Raw genomic sequence first — 25,884 nt, forward strand, 5'->3', positions numbered from 1 at the left:
CCCCTTGTCCCGCCCATCGACTTCCGGATCCTCCTCCTCGGGTTTAAAGGGCCAGTACTCAATCCCTTTCTGTCACAAGGGCACTTCCCCGGAACCGTTCCCGTTTGGGTATCTTTCCACCCTAGCCCGCTTTTCCTTAAGAAAGGAGAAGAAAGAAAAGGAAAAGGAAAAAGAAAACAAAAATCAAGTAGCTTCTGCTTTTGTAGCTAGTGGTGTTAGAAGCACCAGAATCTTGGTACTACAACTTCTGAATGGGAGGCAGCCTAGGGTTTCCACATTAGGTGGAGGTAGGGAGTCTCCGCGAGTGTGGAAAAAGTGGCCCCGAGGGTTTCTTTCTGATGGAAATACCCGAGAAGGTGACGAGTCTTCTCTATGTCTTCTCAGTCTTAACGGATGGAAACGCAAGAGCTGAGCACGAGTACCACAGCAACGGCTAGAACTGACCAAAGAGACGCGTGGCTGCGGGCCTTAGCAACTACTGACGAAAGAGGATGCTGGTCCAGGATTGGCTGTAGATGAAACTATCGCGCTTGATTCAAAATTCTGAGGGGTAATAATTTCCTCTCTCTAGATTAACTCCCTTTGACTGGTACAATCCGGTGGTGCCCTCATCTCACATCCTACCCCTATCTCTGGTTGTCCTGGAAATTGCTATGTAGTCAGAACTGACCTCTAACTCACAGAGATCTGCCTTCCTCTGTCTCCCAAGTGCTAGGATTACAGGCTAACACCACCACACCCACCTTGTTTTACAAAAGTCGTAACTCCAGTTACAGGGCATTTAATGCCTTCCTCTTGCCTCCAGAAGCACTATGCACACACGTTGTACACATATATGTATTCAAACAAACACTCATAAACGTAAAATAAAAGTAAATGAGGCTGGAGATTGGCTCAGATGTTAAGAGCACTTGTTATTCCTGCAAAGGATCCTGGTTCGATTCCCAGCATCCACATGGAGGCTCATCACTTCCTTAGGCAGACAGATAGACATCTGGGTCAAGCACTTAATCACAGGAAATGGAATAAACCTTTTAAAAAGTGGATTCTTTTTAAAAATAACTTTTTAGTGGGGCGTGGTGGCACACGTCTTTATAATGTATTTATTTGTATTTTATTTTTTTGGTTGTGAGCCTAGCCTTTAACGGCTGAGCCATCTCTCCAGCCCTTTATTTGTATTTTATGTACATTGGTGTCTTGCCTGCATATGTGTCTGTGAAAGGTTGTTGGATCCCTTGGAACAGGAGTTACAGACAGTTGTGGGCTGCCATATGGGTCCTCTGCGAGAACAGCCAGGGGTCTTTACCCACTGAGGCCTCTCTCCAACCCTAGCACACACCTTCAATCTCAGCAATTAGGAGGCAGAGACATGCCTATCTCTTTGAATTTGAGGTCAGCATGAGGTCTACAGAGCTAGTTCCAGAACAGCCATGAATACACAGAAACTGTCTCAAAAAAACAAAACAAAACAAAACAAATAATCATCACAATAATAATAACAGTCAAAGTGTGGTCACAAATACCTTTAGTCTCAGCATTCCAAAGGCAGAGGCTGTTGGGGTCTCTGAGTTTGAGGTAGCCTAATTTATATAGGGAGTTCCAAGACAGCTAAGGCTACATAGTAGATCCTGTCTCAAATATTTTTAATTTTTAAAATTATGTATACAAATGTGTGTCTGAGTGTGGATTTGTGATTGTGAGTGCAGGAAAGCAGAGATAAGAATTCTACAGGTAGGTGTGAAGCTCTAGACGTAGCAGCTAGGAACCAAAGTCTGGAAGTGCAACAACTGTTCCTAACTGATGACCCACTTTTCCAGCAACAGGTTTTTCCTTTTTTTGTTCATTATCAGATCCTTAATTTTCCTTTTGGGTTTGTTTGGTTGGTTGGTTTTTCTTTTTTTTTTTTTTTTTTTTTTTTTGGGGGGGGGTGTTTGTGTTTGTTTGATTGATTTGAGACAAAGTTTCTCTGTATAGCTTTGGCTGTCCTGGACTCACTTTGTAGACCAGGCTGGCCTCAAACTCACAGCTACCTGCCTGCCTCTGCCTCCTGAGTGCTGGAATTAAAGATGTGCACCACCAGGCCCCGAGCGTGGTTGGTTGGTTTTTCAAGACAGTATTTCTCTGTATGGCCCTGGCTGTCCTTGAACTTGCTCTATAGACTAGACTGGCCTCCAATTTAGAGATCCTCCTGCCTCTGCCTCCCAGGTGATAGGATTAAACCATTGCCTGGCTGTTTGTTTGGTTGGTTGGTTGGTTTGGGGGTGTATTGGGGAAGGGTTTGTGTGTTTTCAAATCAAGGTTTCTTTCTTTGTGTAGCACTGGCTATCTTGGACTCGCTTTGTGGACCAGACTGTCCTCAAACTCACAAATATCCATCCACCTGTCTCTGCCCCTCTAGTGCTGGAATTAAAGGGTGGGCCACCATGCCAGGCTATTTCTTTGGTTTGGTTTGTATATTTATTTGTTTTTTGCTTTTATTTTTATTTTTTTGGCTTTTGAGACAGAGTTTCTCTATGTAGCCTTGATTGTCGTAGACTCACTTTGTAGATGAGGCTGGCCTCAAACTCACAGCAATAGGCCTGCCTTTGCCCCCCTAGTCCTGGGATTAAAGGTGTGGGCCATCACGCCCGGCACTTGCTTTGTTTTTAAGGATTTATTTATCAAAACAAAAAAAGAAAAAAGGCTTATTTGTTATGTATACAGTATTCTGCCTGCATGTGCACCTGCACTAAAAGAGAAGCCCTGTCTTATTTATACAGCAGGCCTGCCTTCCACAAGAAGGCACCAGATCTCATCACAGGTGATCATGAACCACCTTGTGGTTGCTGGGAATTGAACTCAGGACTTCGGAAGAGCAGCCAGTGCTCTTAACCTCTGAGCCATCTCTCCAGCCACCTGTATTTTGTTTATTTGTTTGTGTTTTTTAAATGTTAAGCAAGATGAGATATTTGAGTCAAGAATTTAAAAATAAAAAATTTTAAGGCCCAGTAGTGGTGGTGCATGCCTTTAATCCAAATATTTGGGATGCAGGAGGATCTCTGAGTTTGAGACCAGCCTAGTCTACAAAGCAAGTTCTCAAAACAGTCAGGGCTACACAGATAAACCCTGCCTCAAAAAAAATTAGATTGACTTATTTTGGTTTTTATTTTATTTTATTTTTTTACTTATTTTATGTTTATGAGTGTTTTACCTTTGGCCCGGCGATGGTGGCACACACCTTTAATCCCAGTACTTGGGAGGCAGAGGCAGGTGGATCTCTATGAGTTTGAGGCCAGCCTGGTCTACAAAGCAAGTCCAGAACAGTCAAGGCTACACAGAGAAAACCCTGTCTTAAAAAAAACAAAAACAAAAAAACTTTATGCTATGTCTATGCCTGGTGCCCATGGAGGAGAGGAGGGTGTTAGAGCCCTGTAGACTGGAGTTACAGACAGTTGAAAGTCAATATGTGGGTGCTGGGTCTCAAAGTGAGGTCCTCTGCAAGATTAACAAATCCTGCCGGGCGTGGTGGCGCACGCCTTTAATCCCAGCACTCGGGAGGCAGAGGCAGGCGGATCGCTGTGAGTTCGAGGCCAGCCTGGTCTACAAAGCGAGTCCATGATGGCCAAGGCTACACAGAGAAACCCTGTCTCGAAAAACCAAAAAAAAAAAAAAAACAAATCCTGTTCACCACTGAACCGATGAGCCTCTTAGAAACTGTGTTGTTTTGTTTTGTTTGAGACAGGGTCTCAATATGCAGCTCTGGCTGGCCTTGAACTCACGGATTCACCTTCCTCTGCCTTTGAGTGCTGTAATTAAAGTCATGCACCACCGTGCCTAGCATTTTGTTTTGTTTAGTAATTCTACAACCTATCCATACCCTCAGATTCCCCAAGTAAGGTGTGTTTTTTTTTTTTTTCTGTTGTTGTTTTGCAGGTGATCTTTCTATCTTTGTTTCTTTCTCTGTTTCTTTGTTTGTTTGTTTCTTTTTTTAAACAAGGTCTCATTATGTAGCTCTGGCTGACCAGAACTTGATCAGTCTGGCCTCAAACTCAGAGATCTGCCTGCCTCTGCCTCCTGAGCACTGGATTAAAGATGTGTGCTATCATTACTTTTGATTTTTTTTGAGCAGGCTTATATAGCTGAGCCTAGCTTCCAACTTTATGTAGCCAAAGATGACCTGCAAGTCCTGATCCTCCTGCCTCCCCCTCCCGGCGTGCTAGGGTTACAGCTGTGTGTCATCACATCCAACTTTTCTAGGGTTTTTGAGGCAAACTTTCACACAATCAGCATGAGATACAGAGTGAGACCCTGCCTCAAAATGAAAAAGAAAAAAGGTTAAGACAGAGTTACAAGGATGTCTCTTAAATTTTAGGATTGGTATGCTGATAAGAAATTGGGGGGCTGGCCTGGTGTGGTAGCCTTCAATCCCAGCACTCAGGAGGCAAAGGCAGGGGGATTGCTGTGAGTTCAAGGCCAGCATGATCTACATATCAAGTTCCAGAATGGCTCCTGCAGTGAGACCTCATGGGGGTAGGGGGAGAGAAATTAACTGGGACTGGGAAGGCTGATGATATGGTTAATGTGGCAAGAGGACCTGATTCAGTCCATGGATTCCATAAAATGTCAAGGGAGAACTAACTGCCAGAAATTGTCTTCTGACCTCCACAGCACCCTACCATTGAGCTCCATCTCTGCCCTGACTTGATTTTTTTTTAGGTGGCAGAAGTTCAAGACAGGATTTCTCTGGGTAGCCCTGGCTGTCCTGCCTCCCGAGTGCTGGGATTAAAGGCATGGGCCACCATGCCTGGCTTTTATTTTTCATTTGTTTTGTTTTTGGTTTTTGGTTTTTTGAGACAGGGTTTCTCTGTGTAACAGCTCTGGCTGTCCTGGAACTTGCTGGCCTCAAACTCACGGAGTTCCACCTGCCTCTGCGTCCCAAGTGCTGGGATTAAAGGCATGTGCCACCACCGCCCAGCAATTTTGTTTTTGAGACAGGGTTTCTCTGTGTAGCCTTGGCTGTCCTGGACTTGCTTTGTAGACCAGGCTGGCCTTGAACTCACAGCAATCAGCCTCCCTCTGCCTCCAGAGTGCTGGGATTAGAGGCCTAGGTCACTGAGCCCAGCAGTTAGTGATTCTTAGAAAGTGGCACCTGAGGAAGTGGGCCATTGTAAGAGGACCTTAAGGTTTTGTTTCTTTTTGGTTTTTCCAGTTTTCTCTGTACAGTTCTGACTGTCCTGGAACTCACTCTGTAGACCAGGCTGGCCTCGAACTCATAAAAGATCCACCTGCGCTGGGCATGGTGGCACACGCCTTTAATCCCAGCACTCGGGAGGCAGAGGCAGGCGGATCGCTGTGAGTTCGAGGCCAGCCTGGTCTACAAAGTGAGTCCAGGATGCCCAAGGCTACACAGAGAAACCCTGTCTTGAAAAACCAAAAAAAAAAAAAAAAAAAAAAAGATCCACCTGCGAGACCTTGCAAGTGCTGGGTTCAAAGGTGTGTGCTACCACTGCTGGTTTGACCTTAAGGTTTATAGCCAGCTCCATTTGATGTCTTATTGGCACTTTCTTTCAGAAGTCAGCAAACTGCCCCATTTTCCCATCACCATGCTACCACCATGTCTTCCCCACTTCCCCCCAAAACATGAGTTGAAATACATCCCTCCTTATCAGGTATTTGGGCACAGCAAAAAGTAACATACAGATAGTGTGGTGGTTTGAATAGGCTCGTATTATTTGAATGCTTGGATTTAGTTTGTGGGACTGTGTTTTGGGAGTATGGCCTTATTGATAAACCTGTATCACTAGAAGTGGGCTTTGAGATTTAAAAGCCCAAGCCAGGACCAGCCTTATTATTTCTCTGCCTCCAGCTTGCTGATCAGCTGTAACCGCTCTGCCTGCCTGCTGCCAGACTACCATGATCTTGGAAACATCCTCTAAACTGTAAGCCAGCCCCCAACTAGAGACTTCATTTTATAAGCTGCAATAAAACAATAACTAAGAGAGATGTGCATCTTCTTCCTGTTTCTTCACGTTGCTTTGTTTTCCTTTTACATACATCTGGGGCCAATTTTCTTCCTAGAAAAATGAAAATAGCCAGGCAGTGGTGACACACGCCTTTATTCCCAGCACTTGGGAGGCAGAAGCAGGTGGATCACTGTGAGTTCGAGGCCAGCCTGGTCTACAAAGCGAGTCCAGGACAGCCCAGGCTAACACAGAGAGACCCTGTCTCGAAAAACGAAAAACAAACAAAAAACAAAAAAAAAAAAAAAAAAAAAAACAGAAAAAATTAAAATAAAGGGCTGGAGAGATGGCTCAAAGGTTAAGGCACTGGCTGTTCTTCTAAAGGTCTTTTCTGAATTGAATTTCCAGCAACCACATGGTGGCTAAGAACCATCTATAATGAGATCTGATGCCCTCTTCTGGCGTGCAGGCATATATGCAGGCAAAGCACTATACTTTTTTTTTTTTTTTTTTTTTTTGATTTTGCAAGACAGGGTTTCTCTGTGTAGCCTTGGCTGTCCTGGACTGTCTTTGTAGACCAGGCTGGCCTCGAACTCAGCGATACACCTGCCTCTGCCTCCCGAGTGCTGGGATTACAGGCGTGCGCCACCACACCCAGCCACTATGTGCTCTTAACTGTTGAACTCTCTCACTGGCCCTCATTAAGCATCTTGGCAGCCTGTTAGGTTTTGCTTGTTTTCTGAGGAATCTTACAGAGTCTCAGGACGGCCTCAAATATGACGACATAACTAGAAATGGCCATGAACCTGATCCTCCTGCCTCCACCTCCCTAGTGCTAGGATTACATAAACTCATCCACACACTAACAAGCTCTGGGTTTCAAACTTGCTAGGCAGACAACACACTGACTAAGTTGCAATCCCAGCTTCTCCGGCACAACTTAACCAACCAAGCCCCTTAGTAACAGGCTCCTACACTTTGGCATCATCATTGGTTCACACTCTGTCTCACTTTTAGTTTGTCATATCTTCTTTAGGTTTTTCCAAGACCTTCCAATTTCAAAGCTTTCCCCCAAGCTGTCCAATCTGGAACTGGTTCCCACTCTCACCGCCTTTAATCTCTATCCATCCTTAAGATCTCAACTAATTAAATAAGTAGGCTTCACATGATGCACTTCTCCCAACTATAATTAAACTAATTATGCAATTACTTAAAGTCTGTCTCTTCAGGTAGACTACAGGGACCTGTTTGTCTTAGTTATGCTGTATCCCCAGGGACTAGCACTGCACTTCATCCCCCTGGACTCATAACTATTAGATAAATGCTTTAAGTTGGAAGCACCATATAGAGTTGAAAGACAGAGTCACCAAAAACTTTCCTACAATTTATTAGTGACCTATGATGGGACGATAAGGAACTTACCATCTTAGGTAAAGCTTTAAATAATGGGCTTTGGACCTGATACCTACCTCCTTCAGATAGCCTATGCACACTCACTGCAGTACCCAAGAGAAAAAAGGCCACCCCTCCCTTCCCTAATTCTGTAAGCTGAGATTCCTAAACATCTGCTAATACACGGGTTGCGGTGGGGGGGGCGGGGGACGACGACAGCATCCTTCCTATTCTTAAATGTAGGCACTGAGTAGAGCAGGAAAAGGTAAATAATAAGGATCTGAGTTTGCTTTAAACTTCAGTAAGCAGGGCTGCAGAGATGATGGCTCGGAGTTGGGAGCACTGCCTGCTCTTCCAGAGGTCCTGAGTTCAACTCCTGGCAACCACATGGTGGCTCACAACCATCCATACTGATGCCGTCTTCTGTCCTGCAGGCACACATGCAGGCAAAACACTGTACACATAATAAATAAAATCTTAAAAAAAGAAAAACTTCAGTCAGTACCAGCATATCAATTCGAAGGTGTTACATTTCTGGCTTTTTTGTAGAGTACTAGGGAAGCATGTAGAGCACTAGGGAAGCATGTAGAGCTTCACATATATATATAACCATACACACACACACATATGCGTATATATATTTATACATGTATATGTGTGTCTATGTATGTAGATATAGATATAGGTAGACAGATATAAAGTAAAAAGCCATTAGATAGAACTACCTGAATCCAGCTGTCTAACAGTCCCTCTAAAGCCAATAAAGGTAAGGGCAAGTCACATCCAGCAGCTAAGTCTGTGTTGTCTCTGAGCACAACTTCTATCCCACACCTAACCAGACAAGTAAGTCAAGCAAACAATGTATATACTTCAATAGCTTTATTGACTTTATCTTTCGCAGGTGTAGCAGGCAACACTTCGCAGGAGAGCTGAAAGGGAGGCTGAGAAACTATGGCCTCAGTATGGGTCATTAAAGGGATACAGAGGGTGTCCAGCATCTCTGGGGACCCTCTTTCCATCGACCTGAAAGGCAAGACGAATAAATAAACTCATTAGCAAGCACTGACTGACATTCCAAAGATGCAGAGAACCTCCAACTCTTCTGAAGAATTTCACCTATCTATAGCACTATGCCAGGTGACATCAGCGGGACCCAAGGCTCAATGTCACATCAAGACAATCTCCAGCATCAAACACACAGACTGGTACATGGTTGACCCAGCTCTTAAGATTTCACAGTATCAACTGGAATAATGTGCACAGAATCTGCTTACTTCCTTATATGTAGCAGACTTCAACAAGATCAAGGATGCTTTTTGAGCTCTTATTATTTAACTGGGCAAATAAAATAGGTTATAAGATCAAGAGGCAGGACTAAGACTCACAGGTTATATACATTACACCTGAGCCATACTACTTTTCTCCAACTTCAAGAGAACAAGATCATTGGAGCAGAGCTTGGTGTAGCCCAGAACTTGGTAGGCTGAGGCAAGAGAATGGAGAATGGAGAATGCCTAAAAGGAAGGAAAGGGAAACAAAGGCAAAAGGAAAGAAAGAGAAATCAGGCAGAAGGAATGGCAGGAGTTCAAAGCCAGCCTTAGATACATAGTGAGTTCCACAAAAGTATGAACTACAGTGTAAGTCATCATCTTAAAAAAGTACAAGAGCCCCTCTCACCCATCACACCTGCGGCAATCACAAGAACTGGCCCTGAGGTCATGAGCGCGGGTGAGTTGGCCCTGTCTCTCACCCACGGCAACGCTCAGGAGAGTGAGCCCTGTCCCTCACCCACGGCAACGCTCAGGAGAGTGAGCCCTGTCCCTCACCCACGGCAACGCTCAGGAGAGTGAGTCCTGTCCCTCACCCACGGCAACGCTCAGGAGAGTGAGCCCTGTCCCTCACCCACGGCAACGCTCAGGAGAGTGAGTCCTGTCCCTCACCCACGGCAACGCTCAGGAGAGTGAGTCCTGTCCCTCACCCACAGCAACGCTCAGGAGAGTGAGCCCTGTCCCTCACCCACCGCAACGCTCAGGAGAGTGAGCCCTGTCCATCACCCACAGCAATGCTCAGGAGAGTGAGCCCTGTCCCTTGTTTGGGCAGCACAGCAGAGATGCTGGTGGAGGGGGCACAGAAGAGCTGGCCTGAGGCGGCATGGGTGCAAGGTAACACCCTCTCCCTCCCCTCTCCCCACCTGCAGCAGTGAGGAGAGCTGCTCCTGGGGTCATGAGAGCAGGAGAGCTAGCCCTTCCCCTTCATTGGCTGTAGCTCTCAGGAGAGTGTGGGCCCTGCACCCTGTCTAGGCAGTACAGTGGAGCTGGCCATGCTGGCGAAGGTATTGGTGAGTAGCCCTGAGGGTGAGGATATGACAGTGGGAGAGCTTGCCAGTCCTTCAGAGGCTACAGCACTTGGGAAAATGGACTCAGCACCTCGACTGGGCAGTCAAGGCAATAGAGTTAAGATTCTGTCTCAAAAAAAATAAAATAAAACAAGGAAGAAAGGAAAGAAGACAGGGAAGGAGGAAGTAAAGAAAAAAAAAAAGCACTACATTTTGGGTAGCAATCCCACCAACATTCTGTTGCTTTTCCAACCAGCAAGCCCGAGGCCAGGCCTGGGCAACCACACTCCAAGCCTCTTACTGAAGAGGCTCCTACTGAAGTAGGCCCGAGCCTGTCACCTATTCCCTGCTCCTTAACTTTAAACGGTTACACATCCTTACCGTAATCATGGGCACGATATACCGCCAATTTTTGTTTAGAGCATCTAATTGCTTCATTTCCTCTGGGCTAAAGGTGAAATCAAACACCTGGGAGATAGAAAAATCAGCCTGTGAGTAGTAGCTGGAGCCCCCCATGCTGGCTTCTTAGCAGAATCAGGGCCAGAACATATCTCAACAGACTAAAGAAGACAGAACCTAATGGCCAAGTACCTGAATGTTCTGAAGGATACGCGAAGGAGTGATGCTTTTGGGAATGCAGATTACTTTCCGCTGAACCTGCCATCTAGGTGGAGGAGGAAGACAAGGAAAAGGAGTTAGCACTCAGAAACATTATCTTAAGCTTAATGCAACCCTCTCTAACTGCTAGAACACCTGAGCATCACTGGAATGGGCAACAGGTGCCTCAGGGTAGCCTCACTCTAGACTACATGGCAAAGTACTCAGACTTACTTTGGAAAAAAAAAAAAAAAAGGGGGGGGGGTGCCCGAAAGAAATGGCTCAGAGGTTAAGAGCGCTGATTGTTCTTCCAAAGGTCTTGAGTTCAAATCCCAGAAAACACATGGTGGCTCACAACCAGCTACATGAGATCTGATACCCTCTTCTGCACACATGCAGGCAAAATACTGTATAAATAATAAACTTTTAAAAACAAAAAGCCCTGTCGGGCATGGTAGTGCACTTTTAATGCCAGCACTAGGGAGGCAGAAGCAGGCAGATCGCTGTGAGTTTGAGATCAGCCTGGTCTACAAAGAGAGTCCAGGCAGGGCCTGGTGGTGCATGCCTTTACTCCCAGCACTCTGGAGGCAGAGGCAAGCAGACTGCTGTGAGTTCAAAGACAGCCTGGTCTACAAAGCAAGTCTAGGACAGCCAAGGCCACACAGAGAAACCCTGTCTACAAAAACAAAAACAAAAGAAAACAAAGGGAGTCCAGGATAGCTAGGGCTCTGTCTAACAGAGAAGCCACGTCTCAAGAAACCAAAAAAAAAAACCTTGAGCTGGGTATGATGGCTCATACCTCTAATCCTAGCACTCTGGAGGCAGAAGCAAGTAGATCTGTGAGTTCCTGGTTGCCTTGTCTAAATAGAGTTCTAGGCCAGACTATCTCAAACAAATAATTCCCTCTTTCTTTGCCTCCCAACCAGGTCTTTCCCATAGCAGAGGCATTTTCTCAAAGTGTCCCATACCTGAGCAAGATTTGAGCTGGAGATCGGCCATGTTTTTCAGCTAGTGCCAAGACCACTGGTTCCTCAAGCAGGACTGGCTCATCGGGATGGCGCCAAGCACGGTCAGATGAACCCAAGGGGCTATAAGCAGTTACTTCCAAGCCTCGAGCTTGACAGTGGGCAATGAGCTCACTTTGAGCCAGGTATGGATGGCATTCCACCTGAAACAAGCAACAGCCCTCTAGCATAGCTCCCTGGCCCTTCTAAACTCTGGGTGCACTAACCCACCGCTGCTGACCCCGACTGCCTGGAAGCCCACTTGTTTTCACTGTGAGTGCACCGCTCTTCCAGGACTTCAGATCCACCTTTACAGAGCACTCCTTCAACAACACTCTGACAGAGAGATTGTCATTAAAGAGATTGCAAGACATCTTCCACTCATCTCTTTGTGGTGCTCACCTGCAAGACGGCTGGGCGCACAGAGGCCACACTGAGGACATCGTCAATCTGCCGACTGCTGAAGTTGGACAAGCCGAGGGCTCTCACCAATCCCTTTGCCACCAGAGCCTCCAGAGCCTTCCAGGTTTCCTTATAGTGGGTGGACTCATATCGGACTGTTCCATCGGCATTCTTGGGAAAGGGATTGTCTCCCCGCCTGAGTGCAACAGAGCCCCACAAGTGTCAGCAAAAAAAAAACCAAAAACAAAACAAAACAAAAAAAAAACCAAGCCAGGCTTCTGCCCTATGGCTCATCTAGCTATTCCATGTGCCATACCATAAGACCAGGGACAAAGTGACAAGAATTGGAAACAGCAATGCTTTCCTATTCTTCTAGTTTATTTTATTTTTTTTTTTTTTTTTTTTCGAGACAGGGTTTCTCTGTGTAGCCTTGGCCATCCTGGACTAACTTTGTAGACCAGGCTGGCCTCGAACTCACAGCGATCCGCCTGCCTCTGCCTCCCAAGTGCTGGGATTAAAGGCGTGCGCCACCACGCCCGGCTGTATTCTTCTAGTTTCTTCTAGTTCTCAGGTATTTCTCTGTATGGAATGCTCGCCTTTCTTTTCATAGGCAGTTTTTTTCTGGTGCCCTCTTCTGGTGGGCAGGGGTACATGCAGGCAGAGCACTGTATACATAATAGTAAATAAGTCTTTAAAAAAAGAAAAGAAGCCAGGCATGGTGGCACCTGCTTTTTTTTTTTTTTTTTTTTTTTTGGTTTTTCAAGACAGGGTCTGTCTCTGTGTTAGCCTTGGCTGCCTTGGACTCGCTTTGTAGACCAGGCTGGCCTGGAACTCACAGTGATCCACCGGCCTCTGCCTCCTGAGTGCTGGGATTAAAGGCGTGCGCCACCACGCCCAGCCTGGCACCTGCCTTTAATTCCAGCACTCAGGAGGCAGGCTGGCAAAGGCAGGTGGATTGCTGTGAGTTCGAGGCCAGCCTGGTCTACAAAGCAAGTCCAGGACAGCCAAGGCTACAAAGAAAGACCTTGTCTCAAAAAGCAAACAAAACAAAACAAAAGAAGAAGAAAGAAAAGAGGTGGGGACGCCTTTAATTCCAGCACTTGGGAGGCAGAGGCAAGCAGATCTCTGAGTTCGAGGCCAGCCTGGTCTACAAAGAATTCCAGGACAGCAAGGGCTACACAGAGAAACCCTGTCTAAAAAAAAAAAAAGAAAGAAAAAGAAAAAAAGCCAGGGTTTCTCTATATAGGCCCTGAATGTCCTAAATCAGCTCTGTAGAGCAGCCTGGCTTTGAGCTCAGAGCCTGCCTCTGCTTCCCAGGTACTTGGAGTAGAGACATGCACCACCACGACTGCTCAAAGGCCCAGATTCGATCTCCTCTCCTCTCCTCTACCACGGCTTCCATAATGCCACTTTCTTCAGGTGGGTTTCTATCCATCTGATGTAAGACTTCTCACACCCTCTGCTGTGAAACTCATGGCCAAAACCTTGGGGTCTACTTCAGAAGAAGAGCAGCATGTTTCCTGAGTGAACAACAGAGCGCTCGGGGACACTCACACTGGGTGCTATCCTCTTCATGAACCTACACACCTGGCTGCAGAAAAGGCAAGAGGCTCATTTTAAGTAAGCTGCTCTGCAGTTAGAACACAATAAATTACTAACACTACCACACCCAACCCCAACTTAGAGAAAAGGCCACAGGGGCAAGGCTTACTCAAAGGCATAAGGCCAGTGCATCAAATAGAGGTCCAGATACTCCAGCTGGAGATCAGCCAGTGTCTTCCGGAGGGCAGCCTCTACATCCTCAGGGTGGTGCTTAGTATTCCACAGCTTGGATGTCACAAACAGCTCCTCTCGAGGCACTGCCTGTGACAGAGACAGAACCCACTATGAGGAGAGTCCTGAGCACTCAGGCGTATCTACCACACCTCTGGGAGAGAAACAGAGTGTGCCCTGGAATGTTACCCAATGCAAAACCATAAATTTACTTAAAGTAACAAGTTTCTCTCTCTCTTCTTGTTGTTTTTTCGAGACAGAGTTTCTCTGTATAACCCACGCTGGCCTTGAACTCAGAGATCTGCCTGCCTCTCCCTGCCAAGTGCTGGGATTAAAGGTGTGCACCACAACCACCCCTCCAGGTTTTCTTTTTAATGCCATCATGTAATTCTCAAGTATGAACTTTGCAGATAACAGTGCCAGGAGGATCAACACACTGGGAGTTGATGCCAGTTTTCATAGCTAAGACCAAGTCCTGGCTTCAGCCCTAAATCCTCATACCCCATTTCCTTTGTACCCCCAATTCTCACCTTGCCTGGTCCTACATTCTCTTTCAGGGCCTCTCCAATCTCAGTCTCGTTGCCATAGACAGCAGCACAATCAATATGGCGGTAGCCTACACTAAGCGCGTATTTAATGGCTGCTTTTACCTGCATTGAAAGAAGGAGGAAAAAAAGATTTCAGTTCCACTGGTCTGAGCTGGTAAGGGAGAAAGATTATATGAAGGTCACCCATGCAGGTGGGGGTAAGAAGACAAAAAATGATTCTAGGCCAGGGAGATAGCTCAGTTGGTAAAGTGCTTGCCTAGCAAGTATGAAGCCCTAAATTTGGTCCCTAGAATAAACAATCAAGAGATAAAGGCAGGAGGATCAGAAATCCAAGCTCCAGTGTGGAGAGATGGCTGAGCAGCTAAGATCCTGGCTGCTCTTCCAGGGGATGTAGGCGCAGTTCTCGGCTTCTACAAGGTGGCACACAACCTTCTGAAACTCTGGTTTCAAAGGATCATGTGTAGTCTTCTGACTTCTGAGGACACTAGGTATGCACATGGTACACATGCACACACACAGGCAAAACATTCATGAACATAGCATAAAATAAATCTTTTTGTTGTTGTTTTGTTTTCCAAGACAGGGTTTCTCTGTAATAGTCCTGGCTGTCCTGGACTTGATTTGTAGACCAAGCTGGCCTTGAACTCACAGAGATCCACCTGCCTCTGCCTCCCAAGTGTTGGGATAAAGGCATGCAGCTGATAAAATAAATCTGAAAAGAAAGTAAGTAAGTAAATTAGTTAGTTCAAAGTCATTTTATAATCCCAGCATTTAGAATTTCCAGCAAGTTTAAGGCCAATCCTGAACTACATACTGATTTCCAGTTCTGCTTGGGCTACAGAATGAGAGCATGTTAAAAAGAGAAACAACAACAAAGAGAAAGGAAGGAGAGGAGTAGAGAGAAAGGGAAAGAGGGAAGGCAGGCAGGCAGGCAATCCCTAGGCTTAAGGGCCAAGGCCATGCAGAGGTTCCTCAGAGAGCCACATATATAGTGAGCTCTACAGACTGGTAGAAGAGGTAAAGTGTGGAGATGAATTGTAGATGCTATGAGCCAATGTGTGCGTGCTGGGAAGTAAACCAGTCCTCTGCAAAACCAACAACTTCACCTAACTGCTGAGCCATCTCTCCAGCTCCCCAACACTGCTCCCAGCCTTCCCAAAAAGTCTTCTTAAAAAACAGCAAGAGGGGGCTGGAGAGATGGCTCATCAGCTAAGAGCATTGACTGCTCTTCCAGAGGTCTTGAGTTCAATTCCCAGCAACCACATGGTGGCTCACAACCATCTATACTGAGATCTGGTGCCCTCTTCTGGTGTGCAGGCATATGTGCAAGCAGAACACTGTATACATAATAAATAAATCATAAAAAAGAAAAGAAAAACATTGTTAAAAAAAAAAAAAAAAAAAACAGCAAGAGAAAGCGAGGTGTGGTGGTGCATGCCTTTAACCCCAGCACTGGGGAGGCAGAGGCAGGTGGATTGCTTTGAGTTTGAGGCCAGCCTGGTTTAAAAAAAAAAAGAGAGAGAGAGAGAGACAGAGACAGAGAGAAAGAAAGATACCAAGTAGAATACGTCAGTTAATCTGAAAAAACAACAGACTAATCCCACCACTGAGGTGGCTGAGGCAAGAGGATTGCCAAAAATACAAATATACCCTTCCCTGCACAGTGCAGTACCAGGTCAGCCAAGGCTGTTCATCTGGACCGTCTCAACCACAACAAGTGCTGAGAGGACAGCTTAGTTGGTAGAGTGCTTGCCTAGCAAGTACAAAGTCCTGAAGTCCAAGTTCAGTTCCCTAAATGAACTAGCCATGGTGACGTATTCTATAATCCAAGAAGGACCCTAGAGGTAGAGGTGGGCGGATCAGAAATTCAAGGTTGTTCTCAGCTGCACTGAAAACTCAATGCCTAACTGGTTGACATGAGACCTCTTCTCAAAAGGAAAGGCTCCACCAGAATCCAGCTCTCTGACACATAGACTTTCTCATGCCCCTCCCCTGTTCCTGCGGCTCTCGCCTCCTTAACTCTGGTGGAGAGAACACTACCTCAACCCAGTTCCTTATCTGTAGGCTGCGTCAAGCACCTACTTAGAGTGCTAGGAGGCCTCAGTTCTCAAACTTGATCCTGAAGCCTGTATTAACTCTAACTCAGATTTCTAAGGAAGAAGGGAAAAGCAGAGATGTATGGGCATGTAACTACACACTCAGCTAAGACTTCTACTTTATTTTCATTTTGGGGGCTTTTTTGAGACAGGCTCTCATTCAGTAGCTCAAGTTGGCTTGGAACTCGCTAGGTAGCCCAGGGTACATAGCACACAACACTCCCAAGTGCTGAGATAACAGGCATGAGCCAAACAGGGTTGGTATTTTTAAATGATTACCTATTAAATGTATATAAGAATACAATCAGGGGCTGGAGAGGTGGCTCAGAGATTAAGAGCACTGACTGCTCTTTCAAAAGTCCTGAGTTCAATTCCCAGCAACCACATGGTGGCTTACAACCATCTATAATGAGATCTGATGCCCTCGTCTGGCCTGCAGATGTACATGCAGACAGAGCACTGTATCATAATAAATAAATAAATAAATAAATACAATCTGAAGGCTGGGTGTGGTGGCGCACACCTTTAATCCCAGCACTCAGGAGGCAGAGGCAGGAGGACTGATATGAGTTTGAGGCCAGCCTGGTCTACAAAGTGAGTCCAGGACAGCCAAGGCTACACAGAGAAACCAAAACAAAAAAACCAAAAAGACAAAAAAAAAAAAAAAAAACCACCACAATCAGCTAGGCATTGTGAAACAGACCTGCAAGCCCAGCCCTTTGGGCCAACCTCAGCCACACAAAAAGACAGTCTCAAACAATAAGATCACCTCCATTTTAATTCTCATTTAACAAAATCTAAAATAGTAATCATGTGGTTCATTAAGAAAAAGTTTGTGGGCTGGAGAGATGGCTCAGTGGTTAAGATCACTGCCTGCTCTTCCAAAGGACCCAAGTTCAATTCCCAGCACCCACATGGCAGCTCACAACTGTCTGTAACTCGAAGATCTGACAGCCTCACACCAATGCACATAAATTAAGACTAAATAAAAATAGGAAGAAAAAAAAGAAAGAAAGAAAAGAAAAGGTTTGCTGGGCAGTGGTGGAAAGCAGAGTTGGAGTGAGTCCAGGACAGCCAAGGCTCCACAGGGAAACCCTGTCTTGAAGAAAAAAAAAAAAAAAAGGAAAAACAAAGTTTTTTGGAGAGTTACTGAGATGGCTCAGGAATTAAGAGTGCCTGTTGTGCCTGGCGTGGTGGCGCATGCCTTTAGTCCCAGCACTTGGGAGGCGGAGGCAGGCGGATCGCTGTGAGTTCGAGGCCAGCCTGGTCTACAAAGTGAGTCCAGGATGTTCAAGGCTACACAGAGAAACCCTGTCTCGAAAAACTAAAAAAAAAAAAAAAAAAGAGTGCCTGTTGCAGCCAGGTGTGGTGGTGCATACCTTTAATTCCAGCACTTGGGAGGCAGAGGCAAGTGGATCTCTGTAAGCTCGCGACCAGCCTGGTCTACAAAGCGAGTTCAGGACAACTAAAAATACACAGAGAAACCCTGTCTCAAAAAACCAAAAAAAAAAAAACCAAAAAGACTGCCTGTTGCTCCTGCAGAGAACAGGAGTTCAGTTCCCAGCACTGACATCAGATGGCTCACAAATACATGTAACTCTAGCTCCAGGGAATCTTTTCTGGCCTCCATAAGTGCGCGCGCACGCGCGCGTGCACACACACACACACACACATCAAACAAAATCATCAGAAAAAAGAAAATTTTTTCAAGCATAGTAGCATACATTTATAATCCCAGCATTTTGGAGGTTAAACTAGGATCACTGCCTGAGCTGCCTGGTGAGTTCCAGATCGACATGGCTACAAAGGAAGACCTTGTCTCAAACAAATAAATAAGAGAGAGGGGATAAGTGTCATCAGTATGCATTATCTACATGTATGACATTGTCAAAGAATCAACTTAATTTTTAAAAAAGATGTATTTATTTATTATGTAGAGTGTTCTGCTTGCATGTACACCTGCATGCCAGAAGAGGGCATCAGATGGTGTGAGTCACCATGTGGTTCCTGGGAATTGAACTCATGACCTCTGGAAGAGCAGTCTGTGTTCTTAACCTCTGAGCCATCTCTCCAGCCTGAATTATTTTAATTTTAAAAATTCATTTAAAACCTTTTTCCTAATTCTTGTCTATGCAGTTGACCCTGCAACTTCATAAGCTTTGGACTATGCGCATAACTCCAAAATATGCACTTGGGAAAGGGCCAGTTCTCAATAAGCCCAATGTCAGGAGAACAGATGTGATCACAACACAGGTTGGTATGTAATGTACTGGGACCCAGAGCCCAGGCCTAGAAACAGTGTCTCCACCTCGGCCATATCACTCTGTCGAGACGCTCTATAGGCCCTCCGCCTGTCCTGAGCGAGCTGGGAAGCTAAGGGCTCGTTGTGGTTGCCCCTTCTGCCCTGATTGCTTCACCACCCTTATCCTTGGCAGAAACAAAAATGGGGGTTACTGAAGAAAATACAGGGCCCTTCTTGCAAATCCCTCCTACTCCCTGACAGAGAAGTCTCCCTCCTTTTCCCAACCACTCACCTGGCCAGGCTCACTCTTCCATGTCCCCAGCCCAATCAGAGGCATCTTCTGTCCAGTGTGCAGGAGGACACAGGAGGCCGTCATTGTCCCCTAAAATACAGACAAGAAAAAAACGGTGAGGAGGTCAGTGCTGCCATGAGCCTTAGCCATCTACTGCTGCAAACATGGCTCAGAAAAGGGGTGTAGAGAGGAGTGGCATCAGATGTGGGAAACAAACACCGCATTATACAAGTGCTGTGAGCGGAGACAGAGACAAGGTTCCTGAAATCAAGCAAACAGACTGCTAGCCTGGCTGCCCCTCACACAGCACGGTTAAAGATCAGTGTTCAAAAGCCCCAATTTCTGAGGTTGAGAGAGCTCAGCGGTACAACACTTGCCTAGTATGCACAAGGCCCTGGATGTCATCCCTAGGAACACACACAAACTACAAACCCAGCATAGAGATACAGTTTAGAATGCAGCAATCAGGAAGCTGAGGCAGGAGGACCAAATGCACCAAGCCAGCTTGTCTCAAGATGGCACGTGCATGTAATCCCAGCACTCAGGGAGACAGAGGCAGGCAGATCTCTGTGAGTTCAAAGCCAGCCTGGTCTACAAAGTGAGTTCAGGATATCCAAGGCTACACAGAGAAACCCTGTTTCAAAAAAAAAAAAAAAAAAAGAAATCAAAACCTTTCCCAGCACTCAGGAAACAGAGGAGGCTGGTGGTACTTCTCTGTGAGTTTGCGTCTTCAAGGGCAGCCAGGGCTATTAAGCGAACAACCCAAACTAAACCAAAACAGAAACAGTTCCAATATCCAAAGCAAATACAAACAAATCAGGTCTCAAGCTAATGTTGCCAGACAAAGGTCACCAGGCGAGAGCACAGGTCTTTAATTCCAGCACTTTGGAGGCAGAGGCAAGATAGCCAGGATTACAAAGAGAAACCTTGTCTTGGAAAATAAGAGATAAAAAATAAAAATAAAGACAGACAAAGGTTGTTACAAAGCAAAGGTTTCATAACAGAGCAGGCCCAGAACAGGATGGCTCCTCTGAGAATGAAATGAATATGTCATAGCAGGGCATTTCCTTTTTCTTTTTTTGTTTGTTTTTTTGTTTTGTTTTGTTTTTTGAGACAGGGTTTCCCTGTGTAGCCTTGGCTGTCCTGGACTCGCTTTGTAGACCAGGCTGGCCTTGAACTCACAGTGATCCGCCTGCCTCTGCCTCCCGAGTGCTGGGATTACAGGCCTGCGCCACCACACCCAGCAGGAACATTTCAACATCAGAAACTGAAGCTTTATAACAGAGACACTCTGAATCCCTCTCACACATCTGTTTGATTGGCCAAGTTCAGAGGCTAGAGTGGGCTCCTTCAAGCGAAGTATGCCATGGAACATTTTCAGATGAAAAAATAGGATCAGAAAAAAAAAAAAGAAAGAAAAAATAGGATCGGAGAGCTGGAGAGATGGCTCAGAGGTTAAGAGCACTGGCTGCTCTTCCAAAGGTCCTGAGTTCAACTCCCAGCAACCACATGGTGGCTCACAACCATCTATAATGAGATCTGGTGCCCTCTTCTGGCACGCAGTCACTACATGCAGACAGAACACTGTATACATAATAAATAAATAAATCTTAAAAAAAAAGATGAAAGAAAAGAAAAAGAAACAATAAGATCAGAAAGGTAAGCTTATTTGCCCCATGTAGGCAACAAAGTGGAAGAATTAAGGATATGGGCTGGAAAGATGGCTCAGTGGTTGGGAGCACTGACTGTTCTTCCAGAGGACCCGGGGTTCAATTCCCAGCACCCACATGGCAGCTCACAACTGTTTATAACTCCAAAATCTGACACTCGTTGACATACAATGCACATAAAATAAAGATAAATAAATTTAAAAAAAAAAAGAATTAAGCATATAAGGAAAAGATTTGAAGGAGATAGGTAAACAGATCTATACAAAATATAACCTTTGCTGGGCATTCTGGCGCATGCTTTTACTCCCAGCACTCAGAGGCAGAGGCAGGGGGATTGCTGTGAGTCTAAGGCCAGCCTGGTCTACATAGCAAGTTCAAGCACAGTGAGGACAACATAGAAAGACCCTGTCTCAAACAAACAAAACAAAGCAAGTGAAAGGTAGGCCTAGTGGCAACCAGCCTGTAATCCCAGCTGCTGGGAAAGATGAGCCAGAAGGACTGCAAATTCAAGGACTGCCTGCGCTACAGAGTGAACTGAAAGGCAGCTTAGGCAATACAGTGAAACCTTAGTAATAAATAAGTAAAGTAAATAAAAAAGTAAAAAGAGGTCTGGAGATATAATAATAAACCCCCCTGCCTCCATCTTAGGCTTGACAGCCATCTTATAATAATGACAAGCTAGGACCATTCCTGTCTATAATTATATCTGTCTTTCTCAAGGGTTAGGCTATGCTCCACCTAACTACAAATGGTTCTGTACTGTCTGTTCCAGGAAATGGCAACCATGCCTTTGTCTCGGGAGGGAGGTTGTTTGGTTTTTCACGACAGTTTCTCTATGTTATCTTAGCTGTCTTGGACTCCCTTTGTAGACCAGGCTGGCCTCGAACTCACAGTGATTCACCTGCCTCTGCCTCCCGAGTGCTGGAATCAAAGGCGTGTGCGTGAGCCACCACGCCCAGCGCTCAGGAGGGTGTTACGATCATCTTGCAACCCTACCTTTGTTACCATGACTACCCTGTTACGCTCTGCTGTGTAACCCTGCCTACTGACCTGCCAAATACCCACCTGGAAACCCCCTACCTCTGAGCTATAAGAAACATATCTTTGCCGGGCAGTGGTGGTGCACACCTTTGATCCCAGCACTCGGGAGGCAGAGACAAGTGGATCACTTTTGAGTTCAAGGCCAGCCTGGTCTACAAAGGGAGTCCAGGACAGCCAAGGCTACACAGAGAAACCCTGTCTCGAAAAAAAACCCAAAACTTATCTTCCCACCTCAGGGGGAAACAGCATGTATATGGGAATGAAAAACGCTTGCTTTAGTTAATTTGGCCATAATGATTTGGGTTGCTAGTCCTTCTCCTCCCATCTCTTTAACTTACAAAGACGTAGGCTACTGAGCAGACTGTTTGAGGGTCAATACCCAGTAAGTGGGGAGGAAGGTGAACAGTTATCAAAAAGAGAAGGGAGAGAGAATATTTACTCTAAGAGCCAGTAAAAATAACCTCTCCACTTGATTTTATCAGGACAATAGTCTCCTGGGACTGATCCAACTGCCAATAATATCTTTATAAATACGAATTTTGTTTCCGAGTTTTGAAAGATCGGTGAGAAGATAGGCAATCATTTAAGTTGTGAGTAAACCGACACACCAAGACTGTCTTTCTTGGTCTTTCTGATGGAAAGGATTTGTAGCCTAGCAAAACTTGAATATAAAAGGTCTTTCTGCTGAAACTGCAACAAACCCAGTCAATCCGGGCAGCAAGCCAAATTGCAGAGGGCATGGTCTTTGTACCCACAGATTTCCTGGGGGTCAAGCAAGCAGGTTCTATGACTAGGTCCCTGGGCTTGATCCCAAACAATGACCTGTTTACTTCTCCCAGGTTTTCCCAGCACATGAGAAGGCTCTGAAATTACCAGGGTGGAAACTGAACAAAAGCCTTGGCTTACAGGGAACACGGAAGATACTTTAATCTTGTTTCTTCATTCCTTTTGCAGGTGTAACTAAAAACCAAAGGAACGGGATAAAAGGCAGGAAGAACAAAGATCTGTAAAAAATAACAACTTCCGAGAAGGGCCACAGAAGAGACAGACGGCCAACAGAACAGAAAGTAATCCTAGGCTGGTTTGTGATTTGTCTAGTAGTCTGCTTTAGGTAACAGCTTTCCAGCACAGCACAGCAGATTGCTGACAAGACAAAAAGAAAGTACTATTTAGGAAAGTGTTTCCTGGATTTTGAGAACATTTCCCCTGCCTGTACCAATGCTGGTGTCCTTTGGCTTTTTCCACATCCTCTTTCCTCCCCTTTGGTCAAGTTTGTTTTCAGGGGCCATCTAAACCTCTGACTTTTCCCACACCGGGTTAGCTGTTTAGTTCTCCTGAGCCTTTCCATCAGCATGCTCTACCAGTGTCTGCAAGACTAAAATGATCTCATCGATCCATCAGCCAGACTGCAGAGTAGTCCAGGATCCAGAATTGCATAAACCAGGGCTTGAACCTCAGCCACACCACTTCAAGAGACCTATGACATCTAATGCAGTGTGCACAGTACCTGACTCACTCTTCCTTCTGTATTCCCTACTTCACTAGAGACCCAAAGCCCTGGGTAGCAAGTATTAAAACAAATCAGAGCCAAGCAGTGGTGGCACACGCCTCTAATCCCAGCACTCGGGAGGCAGAGGCAGGCGGATCACTGTGAGTTTGAGGCCAGCCTAGTCTACAAAGGGAGTCCAGGACAGCAAGGCTACACAGAGAAACCCTGTCTCAAAACACAAAAACAAAATTAATGTGGACTTAATCCATCCACCAAATTCAATCATGTGACTCCTTGGCTCAAACTGTTCTGCAGTTCTCCCCAGGTTAAAGTTCAGACTCCGTTAAAACCTGGGTCCCACACTCGCCATTCCCCCACTTTTTCTTTCTTTATTTTGTTGTGTTTGTTTGTTTGTTTTTGTTTTTTCCAGACAGGATTTCTCTCTGTAGCTGTCCTGGACTGTAGACCAAGTTGGCCTTAAACTCACAGAGATCCTCCTGCCTCTGCCTCCCTGAGTGCTGGGATTACAGGTGTGCGAGATAGCTCTAAACTGTTTCATTCCAGGCTCTGTGAAAGGAGCACCACTTGACTCCAGGCCTCTGCACGTTTTCTTTCCCCAAACTTCCATTTGCGGAGCTGTTACTCACCACTGAGCTAGTACTTAGAATTTCTAGTTCCTCCCTGAAACTTTCTTTTTTTGTTTTTTTCCAGACACGGTCTCTCTGTGTAGCCTTGGCTGTCCTGGACTCACTTTGTAGACCAGGCTGGCCTCGAACTCACAGAGATCCCGACTGCCTCTGCCTCCCGAGTGCTGGGATTAAAGGCGTGCGCCACTACCACCCGGCAGTGCATCTCTTTGTCTACATAAAGGTCTCCCCCACAAACCTGGGTCATTCATCTGAACCCCTAACCATGCACACACAGAAATTAATGAAGGAGAGACCTTGAATGTTGGGATTTTCTTTTTTATTTGGTTTAGTTTGACCAGATACGCTGTCATGTAGCCAGGATGGTCTTGAACTGTCTGTAGACAAGAATGACCTTGCACACACAATCTCCCTCCCTCTCCCTTCCAAGTGCTGTTTTTGCAGCCATGAGCTGGCTGAAGAGGCATCTGAGGAAGCCACTAATTCCAGCATCTACACTGTTTCTTGGGAAAACAGATGAAAAGGCACGCGTGCGTGCATGCGTGTGCACACGCTGATAAATAAACCCAATGCATTAACCATGTCAATTCTACCACCAAGCTACACCTGTTAGTATTTTACTAACTTTGGCAAGCATTTAAAAAAAAAAAAAATCAGCCTGGCATAGTGGTGCAAGCCTTTAATGCCAGCACTTGGGAGGCAGAGACAGGCAGATCGCTGTGAGTTCGAGACCAGCCTGGTCTACAAAGCGAGTCGAGGACAGCTAAGGCTACACAGAGAAACCCTGTCTTGGGGAAAAAAAAAATCATCTGGGCTGGCGGTGTAGTTCAATTGGTAAAGTGGTTATCCTGGGGTTTTACTCCTAGCACTTATTTATTTATTTAGGTTTATTTAATTATTTTGGTTTTTCAAAACACGGTTTTTCTGTGTAGCGTTGGCTGTTCTGGATTCACTTTGTAGACCTGCCTCTGCCTCCCAAGTGCTGGGCCACCACGCGCAGCGCTCCCAGCACTCTTAAACCCTACATGGTGACTACAATTCGAGCACTCAGAGATTCAGAGGTGGAGGCAGTAAAATCAGAGGATTCAAGGTAACCTTGGCGACATATCACCAGGTCAAGGCAAGACTAAAATACAAGAGACTCTGCTTCTGAGGTTGGAGCGATGACTCAGCTGTTTAACTCTTGTCTCTCTTGCAGAGCACCCACAGAGCAGCTCACAATCCTCTTACAACTCCAGTCCCAGGGGATCTGTCGCTTTCTTCAGACCTCCATGGACACCAGGCATCCACAAGATGCAAATACATACACACAAACAAAACATTAATAAGCACAAAACAAGTGAATCTTTAGGAAAAAAAAAACTTAAAAGAGACTCTTTTTCATATATAAATAATAATCAATTCCACCGGACCAGAAAGGATCATACTGGAATTAAACCTGTATTACAGATGAAGAAAGTGGAACTTTGGAAAGGTAACAGGCTTGATCAGAACCTAGGCAGGTCCTGCAGTCCTATAAACAATCTAAACGTTAGTCCATTAATAGCGGGCTCGATGATGTAAGGGGGTTTCAGGTATTTTCACTTTAAAAGGGCTCCGTGGTCACAGGCTATAACATGTCCAAGTTTTCCCAAACCAGAGGCAACGGCTTGAGCAAGCTAATTTTTCGCTTCCATTTACGCCACTTCCTGGAAAAAGGCCTGCACCTCCATTTAAAAAAAAAAAAAAAAAAAAAACACGTGCAAAAGAGAAAACAAAGAGATGGCAACTAAAATTTACAAAGCACTTGATTTGTACCAGACACATTCAAAGATTTATCCCAATTCTCCCTATAGCACTGATATTCCTGTTCATTCCAACTCTGAGGAAACAGGTCCAGAAAAACACGTTATCTGGAACAGACTAGGAGGAAGCACTCAAATCGAAGACTGCATCTCGTCCCGCTAAGCGCAGGCGCTCTCCACTCGGTCCCGGGGCCCGGCCCGCGCGAGGCCCAACCCCAAGGCCTTGAAGGACCCCGGCTTCTCTCGCACAAAAAAGAAAAGGTGGGCCGGGCGCAGGAAGAACTCACCTTGGCAATGAGCGCAGGCTGCGGAGAAGACAAAGTGGCCAGAATTCAGCTCCGCACTCAAGTACGGGGCCAGCAGGCCTCGGCTTAAGTCGGAGGGCGAAGCGGGAGCCCCACCCCAGGGAGGAGCAAGGGGCCAACTTCCAGAATCGCGCGCAGGACGGACTAGCCCGCCGCTGTCCTGCGAAGTGGAATTGGGGGTAGAAGCCAGAGCAGGGACTTTGCACATCCCTCCTCCCGAGAACCTCTCGCTCCACCACGAACGTCTGAAGGGGTCTGAGTGCCCAAACTGTGCATGCGCACAGGCTACGTGGACGGTCCTGGCCGCTGGCCGCCGCCTCCAACCGGC

At 45.9% G+C, this 25,884-nt stretch overlaps 1 protein-coding gene across 2 annotated transcripts; it reads right to left on the reverse strand.

Moving 5' to 3' along the window:
- Positions 1 to 8,195: 8,195 nt before the first annotated feature.
- Akr1a1 (aldo-keto reductase family 1 member A1) lies at positions 8,196 to 25,845 on the reverse strand. 2 transcript variants are annotated; one of them, XM_051171935.1, is made up of 10 exons: positions 25,539 to 25,845; positions 18,621 to 18,710; positions 13,973 to 14,092; positions 13,381 to 13,532; positions 11,670 to 11,865; positions 11,232 to 11,431; positions 10,258 to 10,330; positions 10,048 to 10,134; positions 8,717 to 8,845; positions 8,196 to 8,354 (listed from the first exon to the last, which is right to left on the reverse strand). In XM_051171935.1, exons 2-9 carry the CDS (start codon positions 18,702 to 18,704, stop codon positions 8,729 to 8,731), a joined length of 1,029 nt encoding a protein of 342 aa, XP_051027892.1. In that variant the 5' UTR covers positions 18,705 to 18,710; positions 25,539 to 25,845; the 3' UTR covers positions 8,196 to 8,354; positions 8,717 to 8,728. The 2 variants fall into 2 exon arrangements, with proteins under 2 accessions (XP_051027892.1, XP_051027893.1); XM_051171936.1 differs by lacking the exon at positions 8,717 to 8,845 and having other exon boundaries at positions 25,539 to 25,843.
- Positions 25,846 to 25,884: the final 39 nt, after the last annotated feature.

This window comes from Acomys russatus, chromosome 29, assembly GCF_903995435.1.
Source record: "Acomys russatus chromosome 29, mAcoRus1.1, whole genome shotgun sequence".
Classification (NCBI taxonomy): Eukaryota; Metazoa; Chordata; class Mammalia; order Rodentia; family Muridae; genus Acomys; species Acomys russatus.